The 15,647-nt window shown below is 38.9% G+C and overlaps 1 protein-coding gene across 4 annotated transcripts; it reads right to left on the minus strand.

Moving 5' to 3' along the window:
- Nucleotides 1-9: 9 nt before the first annotated feature.
- On the minus strand, nucleotides 10-15,420 carry Hrd3 (HMG-coA reductase degradation 3). 4 transcript variants are annotated; one of them, XM_067114492.1, is made up of 12 exons: nucleotides 15,263-15,420; nucleotides 10,684-10,778; nucleotides 10,357-10,549; nucleotides 6,364-6,587; nucleotides 5,781-5,976; nucleotides 5,360-5,514; nucleotides 3,804-3,929; nucleotides 3,427-3,655; nucleotides 1,390-1,538; nucleotides 856-1,095; nucleotides 449-622; nucleotides 10-130 (listed from the first exon to the last, which is right to left on the minus strand). In XM_067114492.1, the coding sequence occupies exons 2-12, from the start codon at nucleotides 10,765-10,767 to the stop codon at nucleotides 104-106; spliced, it is 1,797 nt and encodes a 598-aa protein (XP_066970593.1). In that variant the 5' UTR covers nucleotides 10,768-10,778; nucleotides 15,263-15,420; the 3' UTR covers nucleotides 10-103. The 4 variants fall into 4 exon arrangements, with proteins under 4 accessions (XP_066970593.1, XP_066970592.1, XP_066970591.1 ...); XM_067114491.1 differs by lacking the exon at nucleotides 15,263-15,420 and adding an exon at nucleotides 10,977-10,998; XM_067114490.1 differs by lacking the exon at nucleotides 10-130 and having other exon boundaries at nucleotides 320-622.
- Between the last annotated feature and the right edge of the window lie 227 nt (nucleotides 15,421-15,647).

Here is a 15,647-nt window from a genome sequence, read left to right on the forward strand (position 1 = left end):
AAAACTTACTTCTTCAAAGTATTTGAAAGAAAGTGAAGAGTAAAGGCTTCAACTTTATGACTAACGCAACAGAACCCTGGGCATCAGGGCACAACTATGCATGTCATAAACATTTAGTAAATTGCATGTCCTGTCGGTAAGCAAGCAATTATTGTATATTTCAGTAATGGGTAATTACTAAGCAACATAAGTCTAAAAGAATTTTCTGTTGCAAACTGTGCAAAAAAAAAAAAAACTTCTTAATATAGGCTACAACATGTTCACTGTATGAGAGTAGGTTACTGCTTCAAGACATTTCAGAAAGGGGAGAGAAGAGCAGCCCAGGCTTAAAATATTAATGCCAACAACAAATAAACCCCGTGTGTATTCCTTTTAACACATTATAACCAATGTTACTAAGTGAGAGAGAAAACTTGGCTTTTCTATCACGATTAAACCTCCGACATACCTGTTTAAGACCTAAGCCTTGCTCATGCATGTATCCCAGGTTAAACATGGCTTGAGCATTATGCTGTTGCTCAGATGCTAGCCTGTAGTGAGCAGCTGCTGTCTCATAGTCAACGGAGGTTCCATAACCATAATAATGGTAATCTCCTAATTTAACTCTTGCCACTGCATACCCCTGTAAAGAAAAGCCATAATCTTAAAATGAACACTAAATAATAATATATATGGTTGAAATATGATAAAGACTATAATTAATCTAATTAAAGATTCCTGCAACTATATTACCAAATGTAAGATCTCTGGTGTACTCTACACCTATAGTCACACTTAAAAATATCTCAGTTGTCATCAAGTGTCAAGAGTGCTGGTAAAGTTCAACTTGAAAACAAATATAACCATATCCCTCACCTGTGATGCTGCTCTACCCCAGTACATGAGGGCACGGGCAAAACTTTCTCCTTGCTTGAAAAGTTCAGTTTCATGGCGATCAAGCAAAAAGGCTGCATTACTCTGGGCAACTTCATACCCTAATTCGGCTAAAAGCATATAGGTTATGAGGGCCTGTGTATGCCTTGAATCCCAATATGCTGCATGGGCTTCCATCAACATCTCGCCCCAGCGTCCTCGCTCCGCAACATTTTTGAAGAGCTGAAGTATACAAGACAGTCATATACACAAGAATAAAAGTTCAAACGTTAAGAAATATCAACACAACAGGCAAAGACAAAACCACAATATAAATAAAATATGAAACATCTGTAAACTGTAAACAAGAAATACAAAGAAAACTAATGAAGTTGAAAGATGCACATTTTACTTAACATGGAACCTAACACAAATTGAATGCTTATATTCTCAAGGTCTTTGGTCATATAAAGAATCATCGTCAACTAGGTATCCTCATATATTTCATTTCTCTACCATAATAGTCAACTTTCCTACCTCAACGCTGGTGTGACAAGATCGAACCATTCCAGTTCCTGAAGCCTGCATCTGGGCCAAATTATAAAATGCTAAAACGTGCCCCGACTGCGAGGCCAAATTAAAGTTTTTGATAGCCATCTTATAATCTCGCCTCACACCCATTCCACCTAAAAGAAATATAAAAAAAGGGGACAGAATTAAGAATGTACACACCAATATAAATTTTTCCCTGTAAAATATGAGGGTGAAAGTTAAACTATTTATATATGTTAAGTCAATAAGACCATCAAGTACCACTGGTAAACCTCTGTAAGACTTGACTGAGGGTTTGGTTCTTCAACAAGATGGGAAAGTTGGAGTGAAAGAGATTACTACATGACTGTATTATTAATTATTTAAATCAGACCACTTAGTCCCATTTGTTTTCTAACAGGCTTGCCTTAGTGAAAAGTTTGTTCATAAACTTTGGGTTGACGATGGAGCATGACAAAATGAAAGAAGTTAGACAGATATGTGGGAACAGGAAACACTAGAACAGATGAAAGGTAAAAAGCTAAAAGCAGCATAGCTGAAGATATGCTGTATTGAACTTTTGGCACTGCTTATAGTGCATTTACCAACACATCCATCTTCACTAAATGGGAAGAGATTAGAGGGAACAAATGAACTGTGGCAGTGTAGGACTCAAGGAACACATAACCTCAGCAGGCTAAGTATTATGGTCTCCATAAAATTTTCAAAAATTTATTCCCAAAATTTTTACTTTATTTTCTTTGCTCCTAACAGGTGACTATGTAACAAGATCTTTAATCTTCCAAAAATCCTGTCATCATCCTTATAAACCTTTTATGTTAGCTTGTACCTTCATGGAGTTGGATGTAGAATTAGTTCTCTCCACTTTCTTCTGTCTCGTACTCTTTCTGCCTGAACTACTATTAGGTCTAGGTATGCCTATCAAGCTTCAAACCATTACTTATCAAATTTTTCTATACTTGCACTACCTACATGGACAAGATTTGAAAAGATACATAACTGCAACCAACCTAATGTCAACTGGTAAAATACAAAATTCATGGCTATACCTGAGTGAACAAACTTCGTATTAATACTAATAATGCATCACTCTGAAACTTTTAAATCTCATAACTTCATCATAAATATATTAAAAAAATCTTATAATACGAAAGCTTAACAGATGTAAATTTGGAAAATTTGGCGGCAATACAAATGTAAGTAAAGTGCTACTCTTTCTTTCATGCAAATGTGGCTGAAAAAAAAAAAAAGCTTCCCAACATATTCTCATTTCCCTGTATATAAAACAACAAAAGCCACCATTTCAAGCATATACCACTCTCTCCTAGCTACTGTACCATATGATGCCACATTTTTCTTTTCCAACAATGTCCACAAATACATATATATACTGTTCATCTAATCACTACTTTACTTGTCTCCACAACACACCAAATTTCAAAGGAAAGAAAACCTGTAGGGAGGAAGGGGTGGTAAGGCTGCTGGATTGTATTTTCTACACTACTGTGCAAAATTTCTAAAAGCAATATGACCTGCTTTTCACATATATTGCACTCACTGGTTTTTGCCTTTTACTTTTTAATCCATTTCCTATGGTCTTTCCATTGAGCTGTCTAACATCTTCAACTTTACCTTGTTTAATTTTCACTTTTCAATTAGGAGAAAGCCCAAAGGGGAGAGTAATAATTATAACAGCATCTCAGATAAGAGATAGCAATGAGGAGAAATGAAATCAGAATAAACTGAACAAGAAATAGCTACTCACAACATGAAAGTTATCATGTGATCATTGTTAAATAAAAGATAAGTAAATAATCTGGGTATCAAAGAGAACAAGAGCTAGGCCAGGTCAAGTGGCTTAATTGAAGAGTTCACCAAACTGAGTTCCAGCCCTAATGTTACAGCTAGATTCAGATGCTTGGATGCAGTACTGTTCAAGGCTTTCTTTTCCCAGGATGCGTAGACTGATTAAATGCCCCCCCACCTAAAATTAAACATAAATAACTATCTTGGAAAACTTACTGAAGTACATATTGCCAAGCTGCAGCTGACCATCAACCCAACCTTGATCAGCAGCCATAGTAAAGTACTTGAGTGCCAACTTGTAGTCTTGAGGTACACCACGGCCATGCAGATACATTAGTCCAAGGCCACTCTGACCAACAGGGTTATTTTGATCTGCTGCACGTTTAAAGTATTTCAAAGCAGTTTCATTACTTTGCTTTACAACAGAGCTGCCTTCTAAGTACATCTGTTTTAGTAAAGAAATAATAAAGAATAACCTTATTAGTCCTCGCAGGAAGTAACCAAGTTTTTAGTTTCAAAGGCAAGTACAATATAAAAGTGCACCTACTACAGATAAGCATACTTTTACATTCAAAACAGGCAGACACAGTTACCTTGCCAAGAAATGCCATAGCATTTGTATTGCCAGCTTCTGCTGCTTGTACAAAATAGTTGAGAGCTCGCTGATGGTCCTGCTCAACTCCACGACCACCTTGGTAGTGCAGCTGTCCAAGGCCAACCTAGAGGTAAGTAAAAAAGTATTAAATATGTGACATTCAAATACTTAAAAGATATGTAAATAACAGCATATAGTTCTGTTCATAATTAAATATATATATGTACAGTATACAGTATTATGCTTAAGATTTTCTCTGTCTTCAGCAATTTCCAAAACTCTCAAGACTGCTTTGTCACATGACTATTGGGTCCACAACCTATCAGATTGTAACAAACATGGTTGGACTTCTAACTATAAGAGGCTCTGTCTCTCACTGGACAAAGTTTAAGTAATCCACCTTTATTTCATCTGTATCTGTCATTACCATCCACAGGTAAAAGAATATTAAAACAATCATGTCCAACAAGATCCATCATGTCTGAATTCCAGAAATGAGAGCAAACAGCAGCCACAGAGGACCTCATAATAAAAAGCAATACCACTGACAGCAACTCTGGCTCCAATGTGCACCATCTTAAAATGGAAAAGTCTTAGCCACTGATGACTCCCTTGTGATTAAGAATTTAATCCCATCTCGACGGAGACAAGGACCACCACTGCTATATTTTCTGAAGCACCATGAATTCTAACAAAGATTCATGAAACACACCACAACCCTATCATTCTTTGAAATCACTACACGCTTCACAAACGAGAACTAGGGATTGCAACAGGAGATAAACATGAGAAAACAACCACTTGAATTGAGAGTAATGTCAATTAGAGAACCAACCTCAAAACTTCAACTCCACTGGTTATTCCACTGAAACATACTGATCACACTTTTCTCATGGAACCCTACACTGTACTACAAGTTCCTGTGCATATCCTCCTACTTGAATTTAGCTTTCTTTCGTCCTCTGAAAACAAAACGCTCCTTGCAAGGAAATATCTGCCATCAGGTATTTATAAATCTATATAATGCAAAGGCAAAATCTATAACTTTATGGTAACTGATAATTTATGGATAAGTCTTTCCCAGGGTCTCAGAAAAAGAATGACAATTTCTTGAAAAATAGTTTTATTCACAGCATAAATGGCAACGGTAAAGAAGAAAAACCAATTTTCTCCAATTCATTTGATTTAAGGAGCAAATTACAAACCCAAATGACATTGACTGAAGTAGGAAGCATAAATCTGTAAATAATGGCTTCTACTCTTGTACCTGAATTAATATAAAAAAAAAGTACTGTACTGTACAGAGAATCTGAGAATAAAAATACTTCCATAAAATTAGAGACAATTCATGTACAGTCTAAAGAAAAGTTCAACTTGCAACATTTAATCACCTACATGAATGTTTATGGAATACTATAATAGATTCTAATGAGAAATGTACTCTGGGTCACTCAAAACATTTTAATACATCGCTGCCTGTGTTTGGGCAGGCACAACGAATTCAATTTCTTTACAAAGATTATAGTTAAAATAACAAAGGTCCAATATACTTACTTGAGCTTGTACATCACCCTTTTCTGCTAAAAACTGATAATACTGAATGAGGTCATCATCGAGAAGAGCTGATGATGATCCTGGATTGTCAACTTCATCTAACAAACGGACTCTCTGCACTGCTCGATTTCCTGACAAGGAAACTTCGTCTGCCACTGAAATGTCAGATATTGTAAGTCAATACAAAACTCCTACCCATTAATTTATCTGCTACTGATTCATGCAAACTGCCTATTCCTCTATAAACAAAGCAGCAATGTACTGTAAAAACTGACATTGGCTCATATGTGTTGAGAAGGGAATTTCTTATTTCATTATGAGAAAAGGCTTGCAATGGATAAGAACTGAAGAGGATGTACTGGAATAATTGAAAACTTTTGAAGTTCTTCACATATGTATGTAACTGAAAAACTCAACTTACCTGTATGGGAAACCTTTCTATAATATGTAAGAGCAGTTTCACAGTTGGAAGCAACACTGATACCAGACCAGTACCTGTATGCTAGAGCCATTTGGGCCCACTGGCTACCACCAAGAGCGCCAAATGTATAATGAACTAACGCTTTGGCCTGGCTTGAATTTTTTCCAATTCCAGTGGCATACATGAAGCCTAAACCCTGGCAGAAAGTAATTAGAAATCCTTATCAATCATAAGAACACTACACAGAACATTTACAGATCTGATTACACAAATAGTATATTATCAACTTTCTTCATAAAATCTAAAATAAGCTTTAATTCATAATTTACCTGCAAAAGTTTCACTATTGGTACTTCTAGTGTATAACTACCACAGTACAGTACTGTTATTTCATGGGACAATATCACACCAAAAGTAATGTGGATTCACAGGATATTAGAGCATCTGACATGAAGAAGTACTATCTGGTCTACAGTATACTTAAAATTTACCCTTACGATTAATCTCCCTAAATGAGGAAAAACAAAGTAGCTTTTACAAGAAATCATGAAATGCAAATTCCTTTAAAACACCAGATTCTTACCATTTGTGCTTCTGCATTTCCCTTCAGAGCAAGCACCTCAAAAATTTCAGCTGCCTGCGTAATGTTTTGCTTCAGGTGTTTCCCTAACAGTCGAGCCCAGGCCAATTTTTGCAAAGCTTCTGTATGCCCTAACTCGGCAGCAGATACCAGCAGCTCATATGCATGATGCTCATCTTGCTTTGTATGATTCAAAATGCTCATTGCAGTTTCGTATAGTTCGTTTGCTGGGAGAAAACAAATCTATATTATAAAACAGGAAGTACTATAATTAAAACTGTAATATTCTTTCTAGCTACCTTTTCATACAAAGAGTTACATGTGTATACCCATAACATATCATAAACAAAAAAAGACTGAAAAACAGAGAAGCAAAAACTGTATTCTCCTATCACCACAAACAACTCAAACCCATGACAACTACTAAATCATGCCATATTGTTAAGTTAAGTATACCTTAGTTTAACCAGACCACTGAGCTGATTAACAGCTCTTCTAGGGCTGGCCCGAAGGATTAGACTTATTTTACGTGGCTAAGGACCAACTGGTTACCTAGCAATGGAACCTACAGCTTATTGTGGAATCCAAACCACAGAGCACATGATATAAGAATTTAAGGTGCAAAGCATATAAATATGGTATCTTACATTACTCAGTGATCACAGTATAGGTACAGGTAATCCAATCTAATCTAACAAATCAAAATAAGTCAGGGGATGCTGAGCAGACCAACTACCCCGTTGGCACAACAGCAGTCCTTAACTCTTAAGTGTTCTTTAAACATCAGTAAATGCAGTGATCATTGCCAAGTACTTAGGTGCATCTAAAATTATCCTGTACAGTTCTAAAAAATTGTCAGATCAGATATGAACAGAACTTTACTTTCAATTTTTGGAAAAAAACAAGTGACAATATTTTCATTGGAAAGAACTGCATTTGGTATTTGGTGACAATACATAATGAAGTAGTACATCTGGATAGACAACAGTACTACAAAATAGCAAATTTGAAAAGTAATTTGTATTTTTCCTGACATACAAACCTAAAGTTCTTTTTTTTTCTTGCGAAAGCAAGCTGGAATGGCCATTAAACTTGTTGGACAAGGTAGTTAGTTATCGATACGCAAGGGGAAGCCCTGCTCACCATTCGGTCTGCACTCCATTTTGCTTTTTGGTCCGGTACCAGATAAGAAGGGTGGCCGAGGTGGGCCATCCATGCCAAGAGCTTCAGAGTTGTATATGTTGAAAAATACAAATTACATTTCATATTTGCTATTTCTTCTTACACAAATACAATCCTTCGTTTGAATGTTAAGATACTTACTCAGAGGTGGGAGGAAATCAGGGAACTCTGAACCGACTGGTAGGTTAGCCCAACACGGGATGACACCTTTCAAGTACAACAGGAGCAGAAGAGGGTACACTGCACCTCTAGCGTACTCCACATATGGGATGTGGCAGTTGCTAAACTTCTGAATAATGGGTTTGTCTGCAATTATTCAACCAGGCTGTAAGAACCCAGACAGAAGTGTCAAAGACAACAAATAGGCAAAAATTATCAATGTCTATCTTTTTCTTCCCCTTGCCAAGAGAGGGGAACCTGCATCAGTTTATCACCATAGAAAAGACTGGTGCCCAGTCAGATAGCCAACCTGCACTCTCATCCATCTTTTATCAGAGAAGAAAGGAAGATAGAGGGAGGAGAACCAGTCACTCTTATCCCATCTCCAGCCGACTGGATACCTAGACGAGGTGCTACCTGTCCCAAAAGGAGTGGCCTAACTATCTACACCATGAGCAGCCACCACAGGCACAAAGAAATCATGTAAGTCACGCCCACAAATCGACCCCTAGAGCCAGGAAGACCGAGAGTTTACAAACTCCTTTCCTTGACTCAAAGAACTTACTGAAGACACTTAACATTCAACTATGAAATGTCATGACCTCTTTGGATAGCATGCAGCACAGTTTATCTCTGAAAAGCCAGAAGGGAGGTGGATGAAATGGACTTGAACCTACTGACATGACACACAGCTGTGGGTCTCGATTGTAATTTGCGACAATTCCGAACAAAATAGATCTCCATCATACCAAGAGCTAATCATGCGAGAGCCAGATGACAAGCTTGTACCTGCACCAATGTCTGGGCTAACAGTAACACAGTCTTTGTGCTCAGATCCAGCCTGGCCTTTGCCAAGACTCATACAAACTAAGCAGGAGCCACAACCCCACAAGGTCTGAATCCTGAGAGAGAAACAACTGCTAGAGTTTTCGAGGAATATAAGATCTTACAAATGAAGATCTACTCCTAAGATCATACCTGGCATAGGACTGAACCGTCTTTCAAAGATCAGGGTGAAAAAACCTTCTCACACTGAAGGTAAGTAAAAAATCACAGCTCGGTACCTGAAGGAAGAGTAGCTCTGATCAGAGTTACCTTGTCTCCAACATTACCCAGAGATACCAAATTATAAGCTGCTGAATGCAATGGTTCACCGAAGAGGAATATAGCTTGGGACCTCAGACAACACAGCTGGCAGGTCTGAATATTACTCGGCATGGACACATGGAAGCTACCAGACTCCGCCTGAGAAAATATGAAATAAACCTGCCATTGATTACCTACTAAAAGGTGGAATGGAGAAAAAGACGTAAGATTTGAGAATGCTCTCCAGAAATGGAAGTCTCCCTTCATTTTATACTGATCCAAACATGGAGAAGAAAGAACCCCAAAACTATCTATTGTGCTCCTTGGCAGCCAGGTGTAAGCCACAGTGATTAGAAGAATAAGACTAAATAGCCCACTTTTTCCAAGCAAACACAGGACAGACGTGACAATAGGATTACTTTAATCAAAGAAACTAAACTCTCACGGAACTTCCAAGCAGCCAAGTCTTCTGTACCTGCAAGTAAATATATTACAGAATTATCTATACTGGAGCATGACAGCTGTTGTGAACACTACCAAAAGCTGCTGTCTCCAATGAAAAGTACACTGGTAAGGAAAACTAATCCCAATTCCTTGCAATAATGCTTATTTGATCCATGGGTCTGAATCATACCAATGAAAACACAGTCAAGAACCAAAATGGAAAGGGAATACTCAAGTTTAATCATCAAAAATTCGAACAGCTAAAGTTGGACAGAGTCCTGAACTCGACAGTACCCAAAAGTAAAATGGAGTGCAGACCGAGAGGTGGGCGGGGCTTCCCCCTACCTGTTGACAGTTAACTACCTTGTCAATAATAATTAAACAACCTTTCCAGCTCATGTTTGGAAGCAAAATCCAATATGTAAAGACCAAAGGTTTGAGTTGGAACAAATCAAATGTTCAATTCTTCAACAACTAAGTCCACAAAGCTTAACGGTACTCATTTTATTATCAAGATTCATGTAAATAAGAACACATCTGGTCTTGTACAACCAATCCAGGGTGTAACACAGATGAAATAAAATAAAATCAAAATGAAGAACATGCTTTCACTGACAAAACACACAAACCCCTCAACAAAAGAAATAAAGAAATGACACTATCTCCTGTCTCCTTCAATGGTGCACAATAGAGTATTACAGCATTCTTTTCTGGCACAGATTTTCCAGCATGACAAAAGAAATACTGTAGCTATCAAGCACATTTTTTGTAACATTACTAAGACATAACACCCATAATAGCATTATTAGATAAGCATCATTTTTTTTTATCAATGAAGGCTTATTATCAACATTTTCCTAAGTAAAAAAAATTTCATTGTTTTTATAACCAACCAATCTTTTGGGACATTAATGACTGACTTTCCTCACCTCCACCAAATCACCAACAGACTTCATATATAAAAAAAAAGCAGACATGCTATCGTAATCTATAATTACAGGTAATTAAACTTAAGAGAGACAAGTTCCTAACAAGACTTTGACACTAACCAGCTTGCATTTTCACCAAGCACAATGACTAAAATAATATCTCCAGGCTAGTGAGACCATTGACCTATGGACTCACCTCTTATCTCATTTGGGGACTGTTCCACTTTGGACTCTGTCTGACCTTCGGTGGTCTCAGAACTGTCGGCATTACTGGCTTCATCATGAGCTACATCAGGTGGAACGTCTTCACTTGAACTTGCTGCTACAACTTCCTCCTCCTGAGTCCCATCTACACTTTCTTCTCCCTCACTACCTTCATTATCAGCTTCCTAAAAAGATATTTGAACATTCCATGAAATCAGTATTATGGTGCTTCAGTTGGTATAGAGAATCCTCACAATAATAGTCAGTGCTATAGCTCAATTTTTAATGCATAAATTCACAGAGCCAGGCTCAGACCTACCTCGTCTGTTGAATGTGCCACAGTAAGTGATGAATACAAGATTAGTATTACTAACACCATCCACCATTTTCGTGGTCGCGTCATTTTAACAAAATCTGCAAATAAGAGATGATGTTAGTTCAGTTTATGAATTACCAGAATAAAATAAAGCACTAAATAATAAATTTTAAAAATACTGTAACAAATTTTTTCTCATTATACAAAACAAGACCCTTTAATGTATTGCTGTATTCCTCAGTGAGAGCTGGAATTAACTGGCGGTAGAAGGGCGGATAGGGGTCTTCTCCACTCACCTGCCATCACCCAGCACTTTTCCTTCAGCATCAGAGACTAGGCAGAGTGGTTGAGTTGGAATTATGATGAAATGCTCTGGTTTGTATCCCCAAGAAAAACACAAAGTACTCTGAAAATTATTTGTCCTCATGGGGATAAAAACCATCACCTTTTATGAAGACCATTCACTTCTTATGGAGGTTGTCTCTAAAGTGACTGGAGAGTTTAATCTCTTCCCTGGGAAGTCACAGTCCCAGGTACAATCATAAGCAGGAGAACCAAGGTGACATTTGTCTGAGATCTCACTCTGAAAGGAAACTTTAAGACAATAAAGTGTGACCACGTAGGGTAACACAAGTCAAAAGGTAGCTCAACCTAGCTAACAAGACCAATAAGTTTAGATTATAGCTCTACCACCCATTTGAAGGGAGGGTTGAGTCTCATTTTTATAGCTGAAGCTCTAAGAGTGGGTGCTTGATGATACCTATATCTGCACCCAATCCTGCACATACTTAGCCAAGCTGCTGCCCCAGAGGGAGGGACAAGAAACCAGTCATTCTACCAGTCACTATAGACTTGTGCCCTTCAAGTCCCCCCAAATATATATTCTGCTGAAAAGGAAATTGGGTAGCTGCATGTGTTAGGCAGTCACCAGGTCCCAAGGAGGTGTCCAAGGATTTATGGGCTAAGTCCCTCAAGTAGAACAAGGTAAAGGTGGTCTGACATTTCCATCAACCTGGCCTTTGCCACCTGTACTACCAAACGGTGCTTCAAAATGACAGAATGGTCCTACATCCCTGACTTCGTGAGCTTTCACCTGAACGATATGTGTATAAGAAAGGTGTAAACACTTACAAGGCAGTTACAAGCGCTCCATTTACTAGACCACATGAAGCCAAAAGGAAAGGGTATTCCAAGACACCTTCTCATGCTTGCCAGTACTAACAAAAAAGGTTCCAAACTGTGGCCGACGAGGTCAGCTCCACCTTGGATAGTACCTTAAATCTCACAATACGCACAAAGGTATCTTGCCTGAGTCATGACCAACAAAGTACCAGAGAATAGAACAGAATAGAATATGGAATAATTTAGACCAAAGGCCAAGCACTGGGACCTATGAGGTCACTCAGTGCTGGAAGGTTACTGGAAATATGCATCTCTCAAGCATTCCAAAAGTATGAACTTGCCTCTCTAACAGACACAAACTAAGAATGCAATGTCCATTGTGAATGATTTTTTGATAAACTAGTCCAGAGGAGAGAGACATGACCAGTCCTCAGCTGTCTTCTCCAATAGAAAGAGACAATTGTAGAAATGGTACTGTGCAACTTCCGACGCATCCTCCTCCACCAATCACTGTGCATGAGATCTGGACTGTCCTGAAGAGTATGAAAGACATGTAAACAGTCTGTGAAAAAAGGGAGAGTATTAGTCCTTGAAGGGAAGTTTGTAACCATCCTAAAGGACACCAACTAGTCAAGGCTCTGGTCCCTGTCACTATCACATTGCCCAATAACGTGGCAGACATACTCCCCACTGGCAGCAGCAGAAGAGGTCTGCTGACTTCAATATTCCCCTCCTTCTGCATCAAAGCTTGGTTGGAAGACTGAATAATCCCAAAAGACTCCTGACCCATTCCTGAGGATGAAGAAGGTGGGGAACCCAATCTGGTCTTTCTCATATCTCAATGTCAATAGTGCAGCTGCCCTGAAGGTTTGATTGCAGTGCCTTCTGCTGGTCCTTAAAGAACCTGCAAGGTGGATAATTGAATTCATCTCTAAATGCCCATCAACCTTTACTCTTGGAAAAGAGTCAAGTGGAAACCAAAACCAATCCATTTCGAGGAGTTATTTATCAGTTCTCAATGCCTACTGTTTTCTATTTATTTCTTCCAAGCTAGCAACAGTGTTTTCAAAGAATAATAGTAGAAGAAAAAAGCTACTGTTTTCGTGGTTAACTGAACACTTCAGTGTAATTTCATAGGCTGAAGAGTCTACGATATGCCTGACTGACAAAAGGAAATGAAGACATTTAGGCAATACTCTGATACTGTTGTGTTTAATAAAAGAAAAATAGCCAAATGACAGTTCATTTTTGGTGTTTTTTTTTTTCACAGGGAATAAGGTTAATGCTTCCCAATAAGATTACAAAGGGCTACATCATTTTACAAGTCCAGTATTTCTGTTTTTAAGGTGACCCATTTTTTAATTCTTTGATAATGAGAGGTAACAGGCACTTGTGGTGAATGTGTTATTTATGACTACTTATGAAATTTATTTTGTTACCTACCTTAAAATTTTGAAAGTTCTTACACTAAAGTATCCAGATCTTTCAGAATCTCCCCAGTTTCACAATAACATCTACAGTTTTGCAATGGCTACCTGTCTGAAAATAAAATAACGTCATCCACTAATAAAAGCCTCTCCTCCACCAAAACCACCTCTGCTGAACGAGTCAATAGCTGAGTATGGGAAATAATGATATGCGTACCTTACAGCTATGCAGCTTCAAAACTCAAGGTAAAGATTATGTTATGTGCAGTGGTAAGGTTAGGATCCTGTGTGCAAGGATATACTCAGATAAATTTGCACAATTTACTTTCATAATTATCTAGTCCTATAGAAAATGTTGGGAGAATGGAAAGGGGCGGGGGATAGAGTATGGGGAATGGAAAGGCGAGAGGGGATAGAGTATGGACACAGCGCCCTAACGAAGATTAGATTTTGTTTGGAAGCATCAAAGTATTTTACTCTCTGACTCTCATAGAGCTCTACATTACTTCAGGTAGGTGTGGGGATCACTGGGGGTGAGGCCCCCAGGAGGACAAGGGCCCACTGCCATAGACTAGTTTAAGTTTGGGAAGGCTAGTTAGGCTGTATCCCTGTAACTGTCCTTACTAAATTTTCATGCTTTAGGATTACACTGTGATTTATGTATTCTGTACCTTTCCAACTGGTGTACTGCACACATTTTTGGATTTCCCCTTACCCATAAACACTGGTTTCCTGCAATTGTTGGACTTGGGGGGAGCACAAAACAAAAACAAACGTTTACAAACCTTTAGAAATAGAGTAAACAAAACACTAAACAACCAGTTGGAAAAGTAAATGGTTAGTGTATCTGACTATGAATTGCAGTGTTACCAATCAGTATCCTACAACAAAACCAAATGGATTGCAGTTTCTTCCTGGTAGTTTTGCCTGCTTCACAGTGTGCTGGAAACACTTGAATGAAATTTGGCTCATAACTGGTTCTCCCTAGTCCTAGCTTGGGTGGAGAGGGGGAATGGGTGCTGGTCATGTGTTTTTGTTCAGTCTCTGGGCTAGAGCAGTGTGCGCCAATGCGACAGACTGTCCCCTCGCTCTACCACTCTTTATTAAACTTTAAACCAGGTAACTTAACTATCAGCACATACGTGACACTAATTACGAGTAGGCTTAGCATCAAGTAATTAAACTGCTCTAATTGCTGAATATAATTACCTTGGTGGGCCAGTTGAGAATAATGGACATAAGTTCTACCAACATAAATAAACCTAACCTTTTCTAGAGTACTGTGTCCTGACCTAACCAGACGTTGCATTCCTAACATGAGTTAGAGCTCTGTGCCCTGACCTGGTTGTGGACAAGGGGGGGGGGGAGTGGCTCTGCCCCTTGGACCCAACACGTGCTAACGTTAGCACGGTAGCATAGACTAGTTCTCCTGTAAGTATTGTCAGAGCCCGCTCCTGTCGTTCTACAGACTACAATGTTCCCAAAGATGAGGATACTTATGCAAGGTTATCTGGACTTGGGGTCAAAGGCTAGGCTAGATTTAGCCAATTTATCACAGGCTAATTAACCAGACAAACCGCGCTGCTGCAACAATCCTGTCAAGGAAAAGAGGCTCCCCATCACCCATCTGGTGCCTCTGCATGACTCCCCTTCTGACCGACATGATACAACTGACGTCTAAATTCTGACTCGAGAACACTAAGGTGGGACTGACTAAGGGGGTAGCCTGTGGTGAAACTTAGGCTACTACAATGGACCTGGTGGATGAATCTTAAGCAGTCCGGAAACGAGGAAGGATTTTCGGGCAAGTTTCCATTCCGACGTGACTTCGTCAACGAGAAAAGGTCGTATTTCGGTCGGCATTTCGTAGTCGTCTGCAGCCTACCCTAAGGACCCATCGTATGCAAGACCTCTGAACATTGGCTAATCTAGACTGGACACTTCGGTTAATTCACGACTTCAAAATGAAATTCCTCGTTTCCCTTTCGGCCAAATCCAGAGCAGACAGTTCGGCGCATCAGCGCCATACTCACACAGATTACATTCTTCCTCCTCTCGTAATAATTTCACAAATTATAATCAATCATCTGAAGCCACGTAATGTTTTCCTTCGCGTATTATCAGGATGTCAAAGGTACGCCTCCTCTTCCACCGCCCTCAATCAGATGCTACCCTGCGAGTAATGGTTCTCTCTCACTCTGCTTGGTGTCATGCACTTCCTTAACGCTTACGTGTATCGTCAGGTCAGGATGGATGATCTTGCGCTATATACCGGCTTGACTGTAAAAATATCACCGCATGCCTTTAAAAACTTGAGAAATTGCTATGGTTACGCGTGTTTATGGCATAGTTGTTAACATCTTCAGGATTTTGTCTCACCTGAGAATACCTATTACGTCAGACCATTTTTTTTTCGTC

This window comes from Macrobrachium rosenbergii, chromosome 13, assembly GCF_040412425.1.
Source record: "Macrobrachium rosenbergii isolate ZJJX-2024 chromosome 13, ASM4041242v1, whole genome shotgun sequence".
NCBI lineage: Eukaryota > Metazoa > Arthropoda > Malacostraca > Decapoda > Palaemonidae > Macrobrachium > Macrobrachium rosenbergii.